At 39.6% G+C, this 16,761-nt stretch overlaps 1 protein-coding gene across 1 annotated transcript in view; it reads left to right on the top strand.

Moving 5' to 3' along the window:
* myo10 (myosin X) overlaps nt 1-16,761 on the top strand; it is a 159,675-nt gene that overhangs the window by 53,778 nt on the left and 89,136 nt on the right. The window contains exons 2-3 of the mRNA XM_008293275.1: nt 2,979-3,077; nt 16,553-16,711. Of these exons, the coding sequence (XP_008291497.1) occupies nt 2,979-3,077; nt 16,553-16,711 (258 nt within the window). The remainder of the gene's footprint in view (nt 1-2,978; nt 3,078-16,552; nt 16,712-16,761) is intronic.

Genomic DNA, 16,761 nt, shown 5'->3' with positions numbered 1-16,761 from the left:
GGCAACGTACCGACATTCCTGCTGTGCAGCACCGGAGGAGGCTGGAGATGGAATGAGGAGGCCGGCCGGGGGTCTCGCTCCTCCCACCGGCACACTTTTACCATCCGAGACCCCCAACAAACACACACATTGTTGGCGGTCAGCGTGTGCCGAGCGAAGAGAAGGAGGCCACCGACAGACATCTTATTGTGCTTCCTCCCCCTCCTCTCCTAATCTACTACCACCTCCCTACGTTGACCCACAGAGAGCATTTGGAAACTCGGGCTCTGAGCCAGAACCCTGAGCTTCACCTCCTCTCTCTTCATTCATCACCAGCCTCAACATCAAACATCCCGTCTGCAGGAGATGAGGACCCAAGCTGCATATTTCTGTCAATGGGTGAAAACCACACTTCTGTTTTTAAAGTGAAAAAGAAAAGCCAACAGAACTCGAGTGCAGATCTCCATCTTGGCTGCACTAAGCTAAAGAAACATTACCGACTGATCCAATACATGTTGGCTCAAGATTCCTGGAGAAAACTTAAATCCTTTCTGTAACATGTGCGTGAGGGTAGAACTGCAAAGAAGGGACAGATGTAGGACCAAAAGATGACATTAGAATTATTTACAGATTAAGTTTTATTGCCATGTCCATACGGTTTCTTTTATATGCAAGAAAACATGAGCGAGTGTTTTCACCTTAAAACTGCAGCGCATCAACGACTTCTGCAGGTTTTTGTTTTTGCTCTCGTCACATTTTTCCTCACTGTGGCTCCTTTTTACTCTGCAGTCTGAAGTCCTGCACCTCTATGGAAACAGAACAACTATGAAGAAGAGAGAGAACTCATGTCTTCTGTCAGTAGGACAAAATTATAGTGTTATAAATGCAGCACAGAAGGAAACAATGAAAGCTGAATTTCTTTAATTATTCATTTTGCAAATATAAATTAAAAAAAGAAATCAACAAATAAATACATTTGAATATTAAAATTAAAAACAAAAAACAAAAAACAAAAAACTAAAATAAATAATCTAGAATCAATATGTACAACAAATTTACACGTTTGTCCGAGTGGTAACAACACTGGAGAAATGGTAGCCTCACATGCTACATGCTGTGCTGTTTTATTATTTAAATTTTTGCAGAAATGTCTTCTATGACACAGTCAGAATAAAAGTTACAAAAATTAAAAACAAATGGAATGAATATATTCAACCTTTTACAAAAAAAAAAAAGTATTGGCTCAACATACAATAGATATTTACTATTTACATTTTTTATTTGTCTCCTTTCTGCTCTGTGGAAATGCTGTCTGCAGTTCAGCCAAAAACTTTGTCACATGGTTGTTGGTCACCGCTGAGACGGTTTTTAGTTGCACGGAAGCACCTAAGGTATTCATTTATTTTTCATTAGAAAGCACATTTTCGTAAAATTTTAACCGAAACCAATTTTGATGAAATATCCCCATTTGAAGCTCAGATTTGTTAAAGTTTTCCAACAAAATGAGGTGTTCAAGGACCATCGGGAAGTTTAAAATCTGGTCATCTTTTGAGTTTTTACAGTTTCTGGTTTATAAATGGTGTGATTTTGGAGATTCTTGATAAGATAAGATGCCTTTCAAACTTGCCAGACTTCAGGGTTCACAGGGTTAAGCAATACCACACAATCACAATACTGTTTGGCTTTATTCCTACCACAGATCATTTTTTTTGTTGTACAAGGTCCAGTTCTCCTTTACAGTTTTGCCAAACAAAGTAAAAGAATGACAAGTAATTTCTCTGTCAGACTTCACGCTACAAAGTCAGATGAAAAGAAGCGTTCCTTTATGAGTTTCCTCTGAGCGTCACATTTATTTCTCCCCAGGAGGCCTTTTGAATGGTGCTGTCCGCTCTACAAAAAGGGTTTACAACAACACGCTGATCCGCTGCTGACGCTGCAAACCTGAGCTTTACTCCGTGTGTGTTTTTACTCCATTCATCTGCCGGCTTTTTTTCCCAGCCAGGTGCCCTGATTCGTCCCAACGAGGGCTCGCGGGTCAAAGGCCGATCATACAGGAGGGGCGTCTCACAGAGGCTTGTTTTTCCCATTAGCATTAGCCTGTCACGCTAATGAACAGCGGCACATGTGGCTATGCGATTAAGAGGGAATCCACTTGAAGGGGCCCCACTTCTTCAGCTCAGTTATATTTCAGCGAGGCCACTTCAGTTTCAGCGCTACTGCTAATCCCAGTCTTCCTAGTAATTGCTGTTTCTATCAAACAAATCTCTCAGAACAAAAGCTTTTCTAATAATCTGTTGATGCACCCAAAGCAACAAAAAGAAAAGATGAAAAACCAACATGCAATCCTCCAAACATCCAGTTAAGACTCAGACTTTCCTCCTGGATTCCTCAAATTTGCTGCTAATTCTCCACAAACACAGCAGAGTGATTAAACATCCAGCTGGTCTGCAGTAAAATTAACAGGTATGAAAGTGTCTTCAGGTGCTGCTCTGCTGTTGGTCAACAGAAAGCATCCATAAACATCCAGCTTTACTCCGACTGCTGGTAGAAAAGCAGATTTTCCGTGTTTTCATCAGATGCTCAAAGAAAGGTCGGTGCCTCGGTGATGCCATGGCAACATCAGACCCGGTGTCATTAGCACTAAATATAGCACGACATAAGCTCCAAAGCAGCTGTTTTACGTCAGTAAAAAAATATGTTAAAACTAGACGATGTTTATTGATGTTAGAAAGCTGTGAAACGTGTAAGTAAGGTTTTATTTCAACACACAGTTGTAAAGTTCTTCAGATAACAAATACAAAAACACATAAAGAAAAAATAAAAATCCCTAAAACAGTGTGGTATTCATTCTGCAGTGACACAACCAGCAGGGATCAATGCTTGCTTGTTTGAAGATCATTTTCTCCTGGTTTTAAATGCTTTTTCTTGTTGTCTTTGTGAACTGAAACTGTCCTCAGCAGCAGCAGTTTCCCTCAACCAGTGTTGTTGTTTCTCTGCAGGGTGAGCGGGTTTGGTTACGGGAGGATGAGCAGTACCTTCCCAGCACCGTGTCCTCCTGCTCCGGAGGTGTTGTTGTCTTTGCTACAGACTACGGCCAGGTAACAAAAAAAACACTGCAACTTAAATCTCTTCTGTCCCTAACAGATGTAATGGCTGTGAAAAACCTTCTCTCTTGCATCACACCACCTTTTTTTTTCAGAAGGAAAGTTAGTCTAAAATCAAGAATTTTACCTGTAAGTCTGGTTTGCTTTTGGTTCCTCAACTGTTTCTCCTCCAAAAAACATCTGTTTTATTGAAATGGTGTAATATAAATAGATGCAAGGCTCTATTTTGCAACAAGTGCCTCTCCAGGCAAACCCTGAGTACTTCTGCCTGTTTAAGCAGAACTGAGGGCAGGAATTTCCTTTATTGAGCCTGATCTTTAAACAACAGTGAGGTGACCTCTTGAAAATTAGAAGTAAAAGATGTCACGTGCATGAGGTGACTGAGCAAGAGTGCACAAAACTAGCAAACAGGAACTCAAAAACCTTTTTAATCAATCATTAACAAAGTTGTATTTAAAGCAGTCGCTGCAGGACTTTGAAGGTGTTTTGATTTCTACATGCTTTCCATCTACAGAGTCCAATCTCCAGATACCCTGTGCTATGTTCGCCCATGTTTAAAGAACAGTGACATCTTTATTTCTAGATGTAAGGTGCATAAGGCGAAGAAGCAGGAATGCACAAAGCGTGCTCGTAAAAACAACCAGTGACAAAAAAGAGAACGACAAAGATTCAGTTTTTGCAAACCATGCGATTACTTGTGATATCCAAAGTACTTCAGATGAATTGAAATAAGATTAAAAACAAATGCTCGTTATGAGAAGAGACTGTAAGGTCATTTTCCATCATCCACGCATTTTTAGTTAATCATTAATAGAGTTGTAATTGAAGTCGTCTTTGCAGCTTTCCATCCACTGAGCCAGTGGGAAGTTTTAAAATCTCCATGTATCCTGTGTTATGTTCACTCATGCTTAAACACCAGTGAGGTGAGTAAGTAGGAGATATAACATGGATGAGGTGAGGCAGCAGGAGTGCACAAAACTTGCAGATAGTAACTCACTAAAGCAGAAAAGCTCCCTGTGACATGATAAAGTATGACAAAGATTCACATTTTTTTTCCAAACCATGCGATTACTTGTGATATACAGTGCTATTGATGTGATGAAATAATAAGAAATATTCATTTTTAAAAGCAATTTCAGTCCACAAATGAATTTTCGGTTTTAGTTTCTGAGGCATATTTGAAGGTTAGGCATGCAGTCTCGACTCAGCTGACCTCACGATCCTGCTGGAACAAAACACCGGGTGAAGCCGACTGTTTTCATCTTTCCCACACCTTTTCCTGACACCGACAAGAGAGCAAAGGCTTAAAGAGATCTGCTCATAATTTGGGATCAGCTTGAGATGCAGCAAATCCCCCTAAACCCCCATATGGCTGTGTGTTACGTCTTTGATCCATGTGTTGTCAAAACAGCGGATGTGGAGGAGGTTGAAGGACATACGGAACAGGGGTCACGCTGGGTGTCATGTACGTTTTGGGTTGATTATTAAGAATTAACGTCCATCGAGGAGATTTTGAGGTTGATGCGAAACGTTTTCTCTCTGTGAGGTGTTAGATTCCACAGACTAACTGTGAGGAGCTGTAAGGGCGCTGGGAGGCGTTTGTCTTCACACAGGAGGGAATCTGGTGCTTTTCATGCTTTGCTGTGACTCCAAACACCAAAGCGATCACGTGGAAGACGGTCGGAGCTACCGGCATCATGTGGTGTCAACACGCACAGATCATAAATTCATACAAGACTTGTTTTGTAGTCACAAACGCCATGAAAACCAAAACACTTCTGTTCTCAGCTGGTTTACAAGCGATCTGACCCGGCGGATACTGAGATAAAAGGCCTGTGAGCGACTCAGCTTCATGTGAACTGTTTTTTTTTCTCATAAACAGACTTGAACCAGAGAGAAAACCAACAGATGATTCATCAACTTCAACTTTGTTTTAGACCAGTCTCACAGAAACAGAAAATATGATAGCTACATGCCACAAAATGAAGTCTTTTGCCTGTGTTTTGGGGTGTATTCTGTTGGTGGAACTTGTCCTACTTTCAGTGTAGACAATGAGCAGAGCTTTTTACAGGTGTGTTTTCACCCAAAACATGATCTCCTTCACCCAGACATCCGCCCAAACCTAACTGACTGTCTTTATAATGTAAATAACAGCAAACAATGACTGAAAACAACAACAAAAAAGTAGTGACGATGGAACAAAGTGTAATTATATTAGGGTTGATTAAAAAGCATGGAGCGTGCAACAGGTACATGCATGGACTGTCACAAGTCAGAAGAACATATGATGTCAATCGTAGCAACTGGAGTTGCTTGAGTTCCTTGAAGACGTTCCACCTCTCATCCAAGAGGCTTCATCAGGTCTGACTGACTAGTTGGGAGTTCCACATACTTCTATCCTTGAGGAGCCATTAACACCTGAGTTTTGGTTTCAATTGGGGGTTTTCTGGAAGTTCTTTCGTACTCCCGCGCCAGTCGAAGGCCGTTCTTCCCAAAGTGTGTACATATGAAACTCAGGTGTTAATGGCTCCTCAAGGATGTAAGTATCTGGAACTCCCAACTAGTCAGTCAGAACTGAAGCCTCTTGGATGAGACGTCTTCAAGGAACTCAAGTCCAGTCCCTACGATTATTCTACAAGAACAACCACGACCTGGATGACTGAGAATCTTCACAGACATGTGATATCAAGCTATTAGCATCATGTGTTTGTGACCACTAATATGGCAGCACTGGTGATTCCTACAAGGAGCTCTAACTTTCAGAGAGCAAATGCCACTTTGCTGGATGATCCCACCTTCCTGTGGAAGATCATCACTGGTGATAAAAGGAAAGAAACAGCGGGGCATCCTTGTGGGTCTGTCTATATCTATCTATAATCAGTTACTTGTTTTAGGAATTTAGAATCCAGCCTGTTAAATATCCTCACAAGCTTCCTCCACAAGTCAGAACTTCCCTCTTTAGTTTAACTGCCTCCTGCTTAAATTGGTCCAGCCAACAATAACCTGGGAGCTGTTTGGGTGGGTTTCGTCTCCTCGGCCCTCCTCTGCTGACAGCTTCAACAAAGAGCTCCTGTGTCTGCGGCGAGCAGCAGAGGGTCACTACCAGAGGACGGCCTGTAAATGTGAGCGCTGAGGGATTTAGGGTCATGTTGAGCCGACGTATTGTCCTCAAGATTTACCGGCAGATTAAGACATTCTTATCTCCTGGCTGCTGCTCGCTCACAGACTCTGTTCGACCTGCAGACACTGAAGCTAATGACCCTCCGCTGCACAGTTTATGGTGTAAAGTCTCAGCCAGAGGAGACTGCCAGTGTCTTAGTTTATATCCAGCACCATCATGAGGTTCCATTCAGATTCTTTAGCCGAGTGTTTTTACAACAGTTTGATTCAGTTTGTGGTAGGAATCAGTTTTCAAATCTCTCTCAAGTGTCTGCCACAGACACATTTTAATCTGTGCTCAGAAAAATAAAGGTACAAACTAGAACCACAAGTGGTTGCCATGGAGAAACCATTTTAGTTTAGAAAAAGAACCTTCCAGCAAGAGCTTCCCAACAGACAGCAGTTCTTTAAGGTGCTACAAAGAACCATCAAGAAAAGAACAAAACAAAGAACCATCAATAAGTGGTTCCTTCAGCCATCATATCTCTTGATCCAGAGAACTTTCCCCAAAATAGGTTCTTTAAGAAACCACTTTCTGGACCATTATTTGTGGACCTACCTGCCTTCTAAAAAATCAATGCGAGAACCACAAATAGGTTTTCACAGTGATGCCATAACAGAACCATTTTTTAAATCTCCAAAGAACCTTTTAGTAAGACCTTCTACCAAACCATTTCTTCAAACAGTTCCTTAAAGACCCTCGAAGGTGCCTCAAAAACAATTCAAAAATTGGTTCCTTTAAGCACCGTGACGGGTGCTCCAGAGAACCTTTGCCAAAATAGTTTCACATCTTGCTATCTTTGTCTTTTCTTTGTAGGTATATTCTCCTCCTCCTTTTTCATTTTCATCTCATCTGCCTTCAGTTTTTCTTCTCGTTTCTTAGTTTTCTGTCTCTCTTCTTCATTGCAGTTGTCTTTTCACGTTTTCTTCTTACTCGTCATGCTCCTGCGTTTCTTTCGCTTCTACATTTTAGCAGCTTTTCTTATTTTCTCTCTCCTCTGCTCATTTTTCTTCCCCTTTATTCATTTTGCACCCTCATTTTGTTCATATATGTGTTGATTTGTTCAGCTCAGAGTTAAAAAATAAAACTCAAACTGCCGTAGAGTCACAGTTTCAGTCCTGTAGAGTAAAAAAGTCGCAGGTCTGAATCTCTGAAACAGCATTGTTTGTGGTGATGCCCTTGAGCCAGACTGTGAACTGCAGCTCCTCGGTGTGAAGAAGGCGTCGGACTCAGGATACAAAAAAGTGTGTGTTTGTGCTCACATGTGTTGCTATTATATGTGTGTGTGTGTGTGTGTCTGCTGACCGTCTGTTGTGTGTAACTGGAGATGGACGTCACCTGTTGAGCCTCAGAGCAGATGTTGTTCTTTGTGCTGCTCAGAAAGACATCAGTTCTCTTTAACTGCCTTTTTCTTAGTGACATTTCAAACAGCAGAAAGTTGAAGCCTGCTGGTATCTTTTTATAGCTTCTCTTTGGCTTTATTTCCAGATCCGTACAGTTCCTCTGCTGTTTACAGAAGCCTGTGGTTGTTGTGTGTTATCATGAGTTCTGATGACGATTATTGACCTGCTTTACGAGTTCTAACGAGTCAATTAATTAGGGCCTAACGAGTTTATGAAGCCTCTAATAATTTTCATTTTTTAAAAATAAGTTTATAGAAAAAGGTAACAGCACATTAGGATTTGAACAAAGTCTAATTTTTGTTGTTTGTTTTGTTGCTTTTTATATATTTTTTAAATGGGCCATTATGTAATATGAAAATGCAAGATGATAACATGGCAGAGCATCAATAAATCAACATATCAGACTTTATTTTTTAATGCAAAATGCAATAAAACTCTGCAAACAACCCAACATCAGGTTGTAAATGAAGAATTCAAAAACAATGCTTGAGGAACTGAGGAAATGCTATTATAAATAATGCATGCAATGAGGAATAAGAATGAAAAATTGTAAAACAAAATTGAATAAATAATAAATAAATAATATTTCTAAATACAATATAGCAAAATAATGGTGCCAATGGTGTGAAAGTCAAAATTCCTAAAAACAAAATGAGAAAATAATCAAAATCAAAATAATAACTAAAACAGTGATAGAAAAAAACAGCAAAATTGGTCATTTACACCAGTAATCTCGCTGCAAATAGCAAAAACTAAAGCATTACAAATGGCGATATACAGAATCAAATACACAAGTAGATAAAGACAATATTAGCTGCTAAGCTAAGTGGTCGTATTTGCTTCTTTTTGCTAAAAAAATCTACAAAATATGTAATTGGCCCAGACTTGTGCATACAGCTGTTTGTGTGAGTATTTACATTCATGCATTCAGGCTCCTCTACTAAGAGTCAATGCTGTTTGTGTCTCAGACTGTTTTGCTGAATGTGTTTATTAGGTTAAAATAAATGTATATGTATATACGAGTTCAGGAAATCTCCTTCATCTTCTGACGCCTGCTGTGTCACTGGGTTTTAATGTTCATGCTTCCCAGAGGATGCGTCCTTATAAATCTGCTGCGCGTCCTCCAGAACCTCCATCTGATCTTCTTACTTCAACCGATGTTTCTGGCCCTCATGAAAAAGATTTATGGAGAGATTTCAGGCTCCTTGTTGGATGATTTTTCCATCTTGGACCAGAAGGCAGAATGAAGTCATGTCCAGATGATCAGTGATATCAGCGTCTGCATGTTTGGTAGAAACAGACACTGTTTTAGTAAGAAGCCTCAAAGTTTTCCTCTAAAAAAGCAACGATTTTAAGGTAGAGCGGCAATGATTAATTGATTAATGAATTAATCAATCAATAAAATCTTAAATTCAGTGGCAGTAGCAATGATATCCAGCTTTCTCACGTGACTCCTTTTGCTGTCATTTTTTATTTTGATAATTGATTAATTGGTTTAAGTCATTATTTAAAAGAAAAAAACTCAAAATTCTTTGATTGCAGCTTCGTCAATGTGAAAATGTTCTGGTTGCTTCCGACAAAACAAGACGTTTTTCATGTTGGGCTTTGGAGAATCTACATCTTTATTACATTTAACATTTAATTTTTTTACATGTATTCTATCATTTTATGCCCCAAATGACTAATTAATTAATTGAGAAAATAACTGACAGATGGATTGCCAATGAAAACAATTGTCAAACATGTTTTTAAGCAGAAATTATTCACTATTTAATGCCAGTTCTTTGCTAATAATCACCTTATATTAAACGTAACACTTTCACATTATTATCTGTCTCCATCCCTGTTAAGTATTAAACTAATTGGAATCAACTGAGAATAAACTAGAATGTGCATATTCTAGTTCCATTGGATGATTTTAGTGACTGTGACTCATAATAAACTTTAGATTTTAACGCTTAACTCTCTAAAACTGGTAAATTTGCTGTCACCAGTGTTGTGGTGTTGCTGCAGCTTTATGCTTAAAGTTGCGGTAAATGTTGCGTGTGTTTGCTATGGAAGGTCGCAGGGTTTCTCTCGTCTTTCTCGGGTTTCGGTGTTTCAGACGGCAGGACAATGCAGCAGGAGATGGATGGTGATTCAAAGAGCAGCTGCTGCTTTTGATGATGATAGTGATGATGATGATGGAGGCGAGTGGAAGGTTACCTGTTCAGCTCAGCTTTCCCTCCTCTAACAACATAATGAAGAGTTTCATTCCTCCTGCTCTGACACAATGATTGGTGCCCTGAAAGTCAGCGCGATTCCTGAATGAAGCATTTGGCTGCCTGCAGTCGCCTGAAGGAATCTCAGATTTTTGTCGAAGTTACAGATTCTGGTGTTTAGTTCTTGTGGCAGCTTCAGGAAGAGACGGAGCAGGTTGCAGAGGTTTCTTTTCTAACTCTACACCCCCATATTTTCCGACCCGCAGCCCTCAGCTTCACCTGATTCGACTGATATCATTTGAGAAACATTTATGAGACTCTGGAGACACAAAAGCCTTTTTTTTTTTTTTTTAAACCTATGCAGCAGACTGCACAAGTCAGTATCCTCCTGCTGCAGCTAAAGAAAACCAACGTGGAGTTTTCAGTTCACTGGGGTTTTCATTAATGGCTTATTTCCTTTTGATTAATCCGTCAACAAAGACAACTTTAATGAGGAGAAGTGAGACAGAAAACTAGGAAACACAATGGAAAAATGACAGTGGATGAGACAAAGAGAAAAGAACAAATGAAAAGGAGTTTAATTGATGATCTAAATGACCAACTTTGTGGACACTTCTTTGCAAGAAAGTGATCCTGTTCATGAAGTAAACGATATTTCATCATTCAGAACGATCAGAGAGGTGCAGCTTTACCATGAAATCCTCCGTCACTGATGTTAAGTTTCTCTCTAATTGCCTGGACATAAATGAGCATCCACTTTCCTTCTGATCCATATAAGTAAGAACAACAGAGTTTATCCCGACTCCAGCAGCGGGTCCCCCTCCGCTGTCTAATGGCTTTGTTCCACACAGATTTACTCCTGTTAGCATCTGTCGCTGGGCTTAGCGCCGGGGCCCCTCGGCTTTGTTTTCCAGGCGTCGACCCTCCAGATCTCCACAAACGTAAAGAGGCCAATTAGAAACCTAATTAGGTCAAAGTCTGAGCAGAACCTGTGAAATTATAACGCTGTGAACGCTGTCCATGACGACGAGAAGAAGCACAGAAAACATCCGCTGTTTAGGTGGTTTGTCCAAGTTTGAGCCTCTTAGACCCAGCGAAGGGAAATCGTTCTACTGCAAATGTGAAACTTTTTCAGTGGATATGGAGAGACCGGACTGTTTGCACCAGTAAACTGAACAAATGAATCAACTAACAGGTTGTTCAGCTGCTTGACTTTGTTGACAACCAAATGGTGTAAATGTGTAATGAAACTAATTTAGCTGGTTTTAAACAGCTGCACTGTAAAAACGAAATCTCCAAAACGACTGTGCAGAAGACATTTCTGAGTCGACATGACAGAGAAGTTAGAAGCTAGGGAGCTACCTTTTCCCCTTAGGAGTCGGTGGAGACCAAAACAGAGCTAAAAGAGAGAGAATGTTGGATTGATATTCATCAGGTGAACACAAACAGCACTTTAAGAGGACTGTGAAATAATAAGCTTACAGAATACCCAAAGTGGCAAAAGTTGATTTGGTAAACTCAATCTTTCCTCTTTTGTTGAATCAAATGGACCATAGATAACATATATATAGAGGTGCATAAGAGAGGACAACCCATTAAAAGGCACGTTGCTCCTTTATTCAACTGTCAAACAATGAAACCAAAAAGTGAAATCACTAATATTATTGTGGTTTTCTGGTCCCATTTGCGGTGCCTCTTTCTTCTTCTCTGGTTTCCTCATGACTTAATGTGACCAAAAGTATAAATGAATCCGTTAGAGCCCGTCCAGCTGAATGTCGCTGTGCTTTGACCCGCTGAGGCCGAGTGGCTCGAGGGGACTCTCCCTGAAGAAAGCTGGTCTCTGTCCCAGGACTCCACCAAATCCGACCCCCCCCAGAGAGACACATTAACACCCAACAAGCCCCCCAGCGTCCTGCCAGCCTTCATTCCTCACATTCCTGCTGCAGTGACGCTTCAGGAGACGTCAATCTGTTTTGGGTTTTTTATGAACAAACAGTCAGTTCCTTCCCCCAACAGTAACTTTATTAAATGAAGTCATGCAGAGTTCAGTTTTACATCCATCCAGGTGACACAGTAAATCTGTAAGTCAAACAGTAAATGTGTGTTCCGTTCATTCTTCCTATAACCAGCTTGGAGCATCAATATTATGGGATGTATGATAGTTTCAACAGCATATCTGCTCTAGTCTTGCACCAGTGGTAATCGTGTCTAGAAGACGATCCTGGTATCAAATGTGTGTAAAATGATCCTTGTTCTGACCAACCAGCATCACACATGCTGGTATGAGCCTTGAAAGTTTACCCAGAATGCACTTTTTAAAGTTTTCTCTGGTGAATTATCAGAAACCAGAAACACATCCAGGAAACCAATGATTGTTTCTATGACTCTGTGTCATAGACATTAAACTGCTGAAGTTTGACTCTTCAAATATTGATGGTGATGTTTAAAATTGGAAAATGAACAGAAAACAGATTTAGACTGTGACACCTGGATGGATGTAAAACTGATCTGGTTGCAGTTTTTACCAGAACTCAAATGTGATTTTCCTCCTAAAATGTCATGTGTCTATCTGCTGTACTGATGAAGTTCTGAGGCTCAGAAATGATGGAAAAAGTCCATTAAAGTGATAAATGTGGACCCTCCTCTATGGACTTCAAGGGTCTGTAACTCTACTGTTACTGTAGACTCAGGAGGTCAGAATGAAACTTTTCAGATGTTATAGAGAATGATCCAAGTCTGTCTGCAGTCTGTCCAGGTGAGAACATGACTTCCACCAGCATGTGATGCCTAAAAATAAAGCTCCACTAACTGAAAAGACAATTCATGTCTTCCTGTTTAACGTCACATCATCTCGTCGGAGTCAAAAACTCTAATCTTGTCTTGACTCCTTAAAGATCAAACTCTTGGTGCTGGTTGTGAGACGAACCGTTACAGAAGATAACAGCCTTGTTTAAGGAGTGCAAAGTAAATACTGTTTACAGTCAACAGCGAGTCCTGAGGTCCTGAAAGGGAAGTGAGCTGCTGTTTATCAGTGGCTGGAGTCTGAAAAACTCGCCTTTGCCTTTTGCCGCTGCTCTTATTTTAATAATTTTCTTTAATCAAATGGGAAAAAACCCAAAAACCAACAGAGTCTGATTCAAGATTCAAAGTAAAACAAAACCCAGGCATAAATGGCAAATATATGTTGATTTGAAACATGTTATTGTTGATTTTAAACACATTTGTGATACAGAAGTAAAACAAAATTAGGCAGAAAGGTTTCTTCCAAAACAAAACTGAGAATGCAGTTAAGTTGCGGTTCAGAAATATATAGATATTTTACATTTTTATTAGTTGCTCGGTGTGAACACTGTCTGCAGTTCAGACTAAAAGCACAGAATTTTCTATTTCTTACAGAATTTGTTTAGAGCAAGCGGTTTATTTTGGGCGTTTTTTCAATGAGACATGTAGAATAAAGTGATTTTGGTGAAATATCACAATTTTAAGCCTTGTTTTGATCACGTTTTTCCATGAAAGATGAGTTAACTAGTTATAAACCAACAGGCCTGTTCTCTTGTGTTACTGCATGTTCTTTGTGGTGGTGTTGTTTTTTTCAAAAAGGCTGAGACAGCACTGGCTTTGGCTGCTCTCCTTTTTCCATCCAGAAGCACAACTTGGTTTAATTCTGATGGAATAATACCTCACTAAAGGATTTACAGTAGTTTAATATCAGCTCCTGCCAAGGTTGTGAAAACACTGAGGACAGCTCACATCTTGAGGCAACAGAACTCCTCCAGAATCTTCTAAATGAAATCAGCTTTCATGTGTCTGCTGAGAGAATCGATCTTCTGTTGTCTGCTCAGACGTCCTTCCTTTGTTAAAAGATGTTAAAAGTGGACATTGCTGTGTAGAAAGCAGGTTTGAAGAATCGCTTCTTTGTCTGGAGAGATTCGGCCTTTTGAGTCCATATTTGTCCCTCAGCACTCATCATATTGGCACTGCAGCTTCTTTTTTTTGGTTGCTGCAGCTTTTGTAGCGTCTGTGTTTGCTACAGATGAAAGTGAAGTGCTAAAAGCTGTCATTTAGAGGTGTTTGATGTAGAGATAATCAAAAATGGAACATCTATAGTAGAGTTTGTTCCAAAACTGCCAGATAATCTGTTGGATAACATGTTGGACTCTCCAAGAATCTTTCATATCTCAAAGATGTTTTTTTTATTTTTTATTTCTCTTTAAGTATGAATCACTTTTCATAAGACAAGCTATCCTCTATTTGAGGCTTTCATCAAAGTTGTGGCTTCTGCAAAATGTTTTGACTTCAGTTTGATCTCCCCAGCATGACTGACCTCAGCAGTTACAGAGACGTGAAGGTCACATGTTCTTAGAAGGAAAAAAAAAACTTAAAAAAAAAAAAAGTTCAGACAGAGAGTGAAAATTAGAAAAGCAGCTTTTCAAGATGTAGATATCATGGAGTCACACTGAGGCATTTCAGAAGCTGAATTTCTTTGATTATTTATTGAACAAAAAATTGTAAAAACCTAAAATTAACATTAACACGTTACAGCAGCTGGATAGAAATAAACAGGAAGACAAGCAATACAAACGTGATTTCATAATTAATGAAGACGATGCACGACTTTCACATGACGGATAGTTGTACACAAAATCTACATAAAAAGTTCTGAGATAAGTTGTTTTTGCACTTGAATAGTTATAAAGAGAGCAGATAAGAACACATATTAAGCAGACTGATAAAATAAATTAATTAGACAGTACAGAGCAGTGAGACGATGAGCGATCTGTACATCAGTCACTGTACGATAAATGTGACCCAGAGTTTTTTAGTCTTGGAGGCTGTTTTGTCCTCTGACAGATGAGAAGCAGCCGTTTGACAGCTACCTTCGTTAATTTGACTCCAGCCTGGAGTCAGATGAACCTGCACTGTCTGCCACATGTCGCCTCTGAGGAAGTGAAATATAATCTGTGAGGAGGTTTTTTTTAAAACCAGGTTTAAAGTAACTACATGTGAGGTTTAGGTGCAGAAGTATTCGTCTTTCTGCCTCTCAAAGGGAAATACTGGACTTTATTCAGGAGGTTTAAAACAAACAAAGAAAACATTTAAGCCCAATAACAAAAGGAGTTTCAGCTTCTGTATTTTTTGTTTAATTTCTCCCTCGTGTCTTTCTTGCATTTCTTCTTTAACCGTCCTAAAATTTCTGTTATCCTCTAAACTTCAGAACCTGCCAGCACTTTTGAAAGGCCTGTTGTCTTTTTTTAAATTACACAATTTATCATAGCTACAAACTGTGAAAATAGAAAGAAATATTGGATTTTCAGCTTTCCAATGGTCCTTGAACTACTCATCTGTGGAAACTTTGACCAAATCTAACATTAAAATCTAACATTAAAATCCAGGTATTTCATCAGAATTGTTTTATTCTGCCCATCTCATTTAAAAAAAAAACAACAAACATTTCCTCCCACTGGATTCTGTAAAAAATTCCTCTCTCCTTATCACAACAGTGACTCCTCAGTGACTCTTCTGTGACCGTCAGTCACATGATGAAAATTCAGGAAACTTTTTGGCTGAACTGAGCTCAGAAGTTTTTTACAGAATCTGATCAGACAAACTAGTTATTTCTAGCAAATTTTAAAAACCCGTAGAATGAAGGGAATTTGATGAAACATGAAATTTTAGGCGTAAATTTAGTGTTTTTTCCAAACTAAACAACACCTCACCTATGATGCATTCAAAGACTGTTGGAAAGCTGAAAATCTGATGATGCTTGTTTTGTTTTGTTTTGTTTTTACATCTTCTCGCTCTGATACATGGTGAGATTTTGGCTTTTTTTTTTCCTTCTTTCTCTTTCTCTTTTTTCTTTTTCAGACAATGTAGCTGTCACACCCAGATTCCTGTATTGAATGTATTTTCCGTAACCACCAGACTTTCCCTTCAAACTTCACACTCTTCTGGTAACATGAGATAAATTCTGTCAGTCAGGATGAAACTTGATGTAAATTCTGGCAATTTAAAAAAAAAAAAAAAAAAGAACAACTTTGAATGCCACACTGCCGACACTGCTGAACCTTTCCTGTCTCGGTTCATTTTCTTTTTCTTTCATCATCAGTGTGACATGAAGCTATGTGCTGCTGATGGTCGTAATGTTTGCTATGTGTTCCTGGAATTTACAGTTAATCCCTGATAAGCGTGTCAGTGGAGTAAATGAGGCAAATTCATCCTGATGCTTTAATGAGATAATTTTTTTAAAGAATGTGGGGACGTGTTGTGCAATGTGTTTATTATCTCGGGGCTCCTGAACGTCTCATTTCTTTTCATGAAAAGCTGCTGTGAGAGAAAACTACATTTAAAAATAAACATGCAAGAAAGTTGTGGGAGAAAACTGGAAGCTTAATGTCTATGTCTGGGCTCCAAGCAGTCAATAATGATACAAGCCGACCAGACTGAAAGTGGACACGGACCAACTCTACTGTAAACATCACCTCAGGAAGCTGCTCCGGTGGTGGGATGAATGTTTTCCGGTCATTTTAAAATTATTGCCTCTTTGGGGATATGTCACCCGTTAAAGCTGGGAAACTTTTAAAGAAACATGCAGCTTCATCAGCAGTGAAGGTTCCTCGAACACAACTGTTTGATCCTCTTTTTTTCAGCGTGTCAGAGTGGATTTGTGTTGTTTTACATCTCCGTGTTCTCCGTGTTGTGATCCAGGTGTACACCTACAAGCAGAATGCGCTCACCAGGCAGAAGGTGCAGCCGATGCACCACAGCAGCATCGCGGGGGTGGAGGACATGGCGGCGCTCGAGGACCTTCACGACGGCGCCATCATGCACAACCTCTGCCTGAGATACCAGCAGAGACACATCTATGTGAGTTTGCTGACTATAGCACTGATTTAGATCATTTTGAATGTTGCAGT

The sequence above is a fragment of the Stegastes partitus genome, unplaced genomic scaffold (genome assembly GCF_000690725.1).
Source record: "Stegastes partitus isolate 25-593 unplaced genomic scaffold, Stegastes_partitus-1.0.2 Scaffold868, whole genome shotgun sequence".
NCBI classification, from domain to species: Eukaryota; Metazoa; Chordata; class Actinopteri; family Pomacentridae; genus Stegastes; species Stegastes partitus.
The sequence above is the reverse complement of the archived record's forward strand: the minus strand, read 5'-3'. Positions and strand labels throughout refer to the sequence as shown.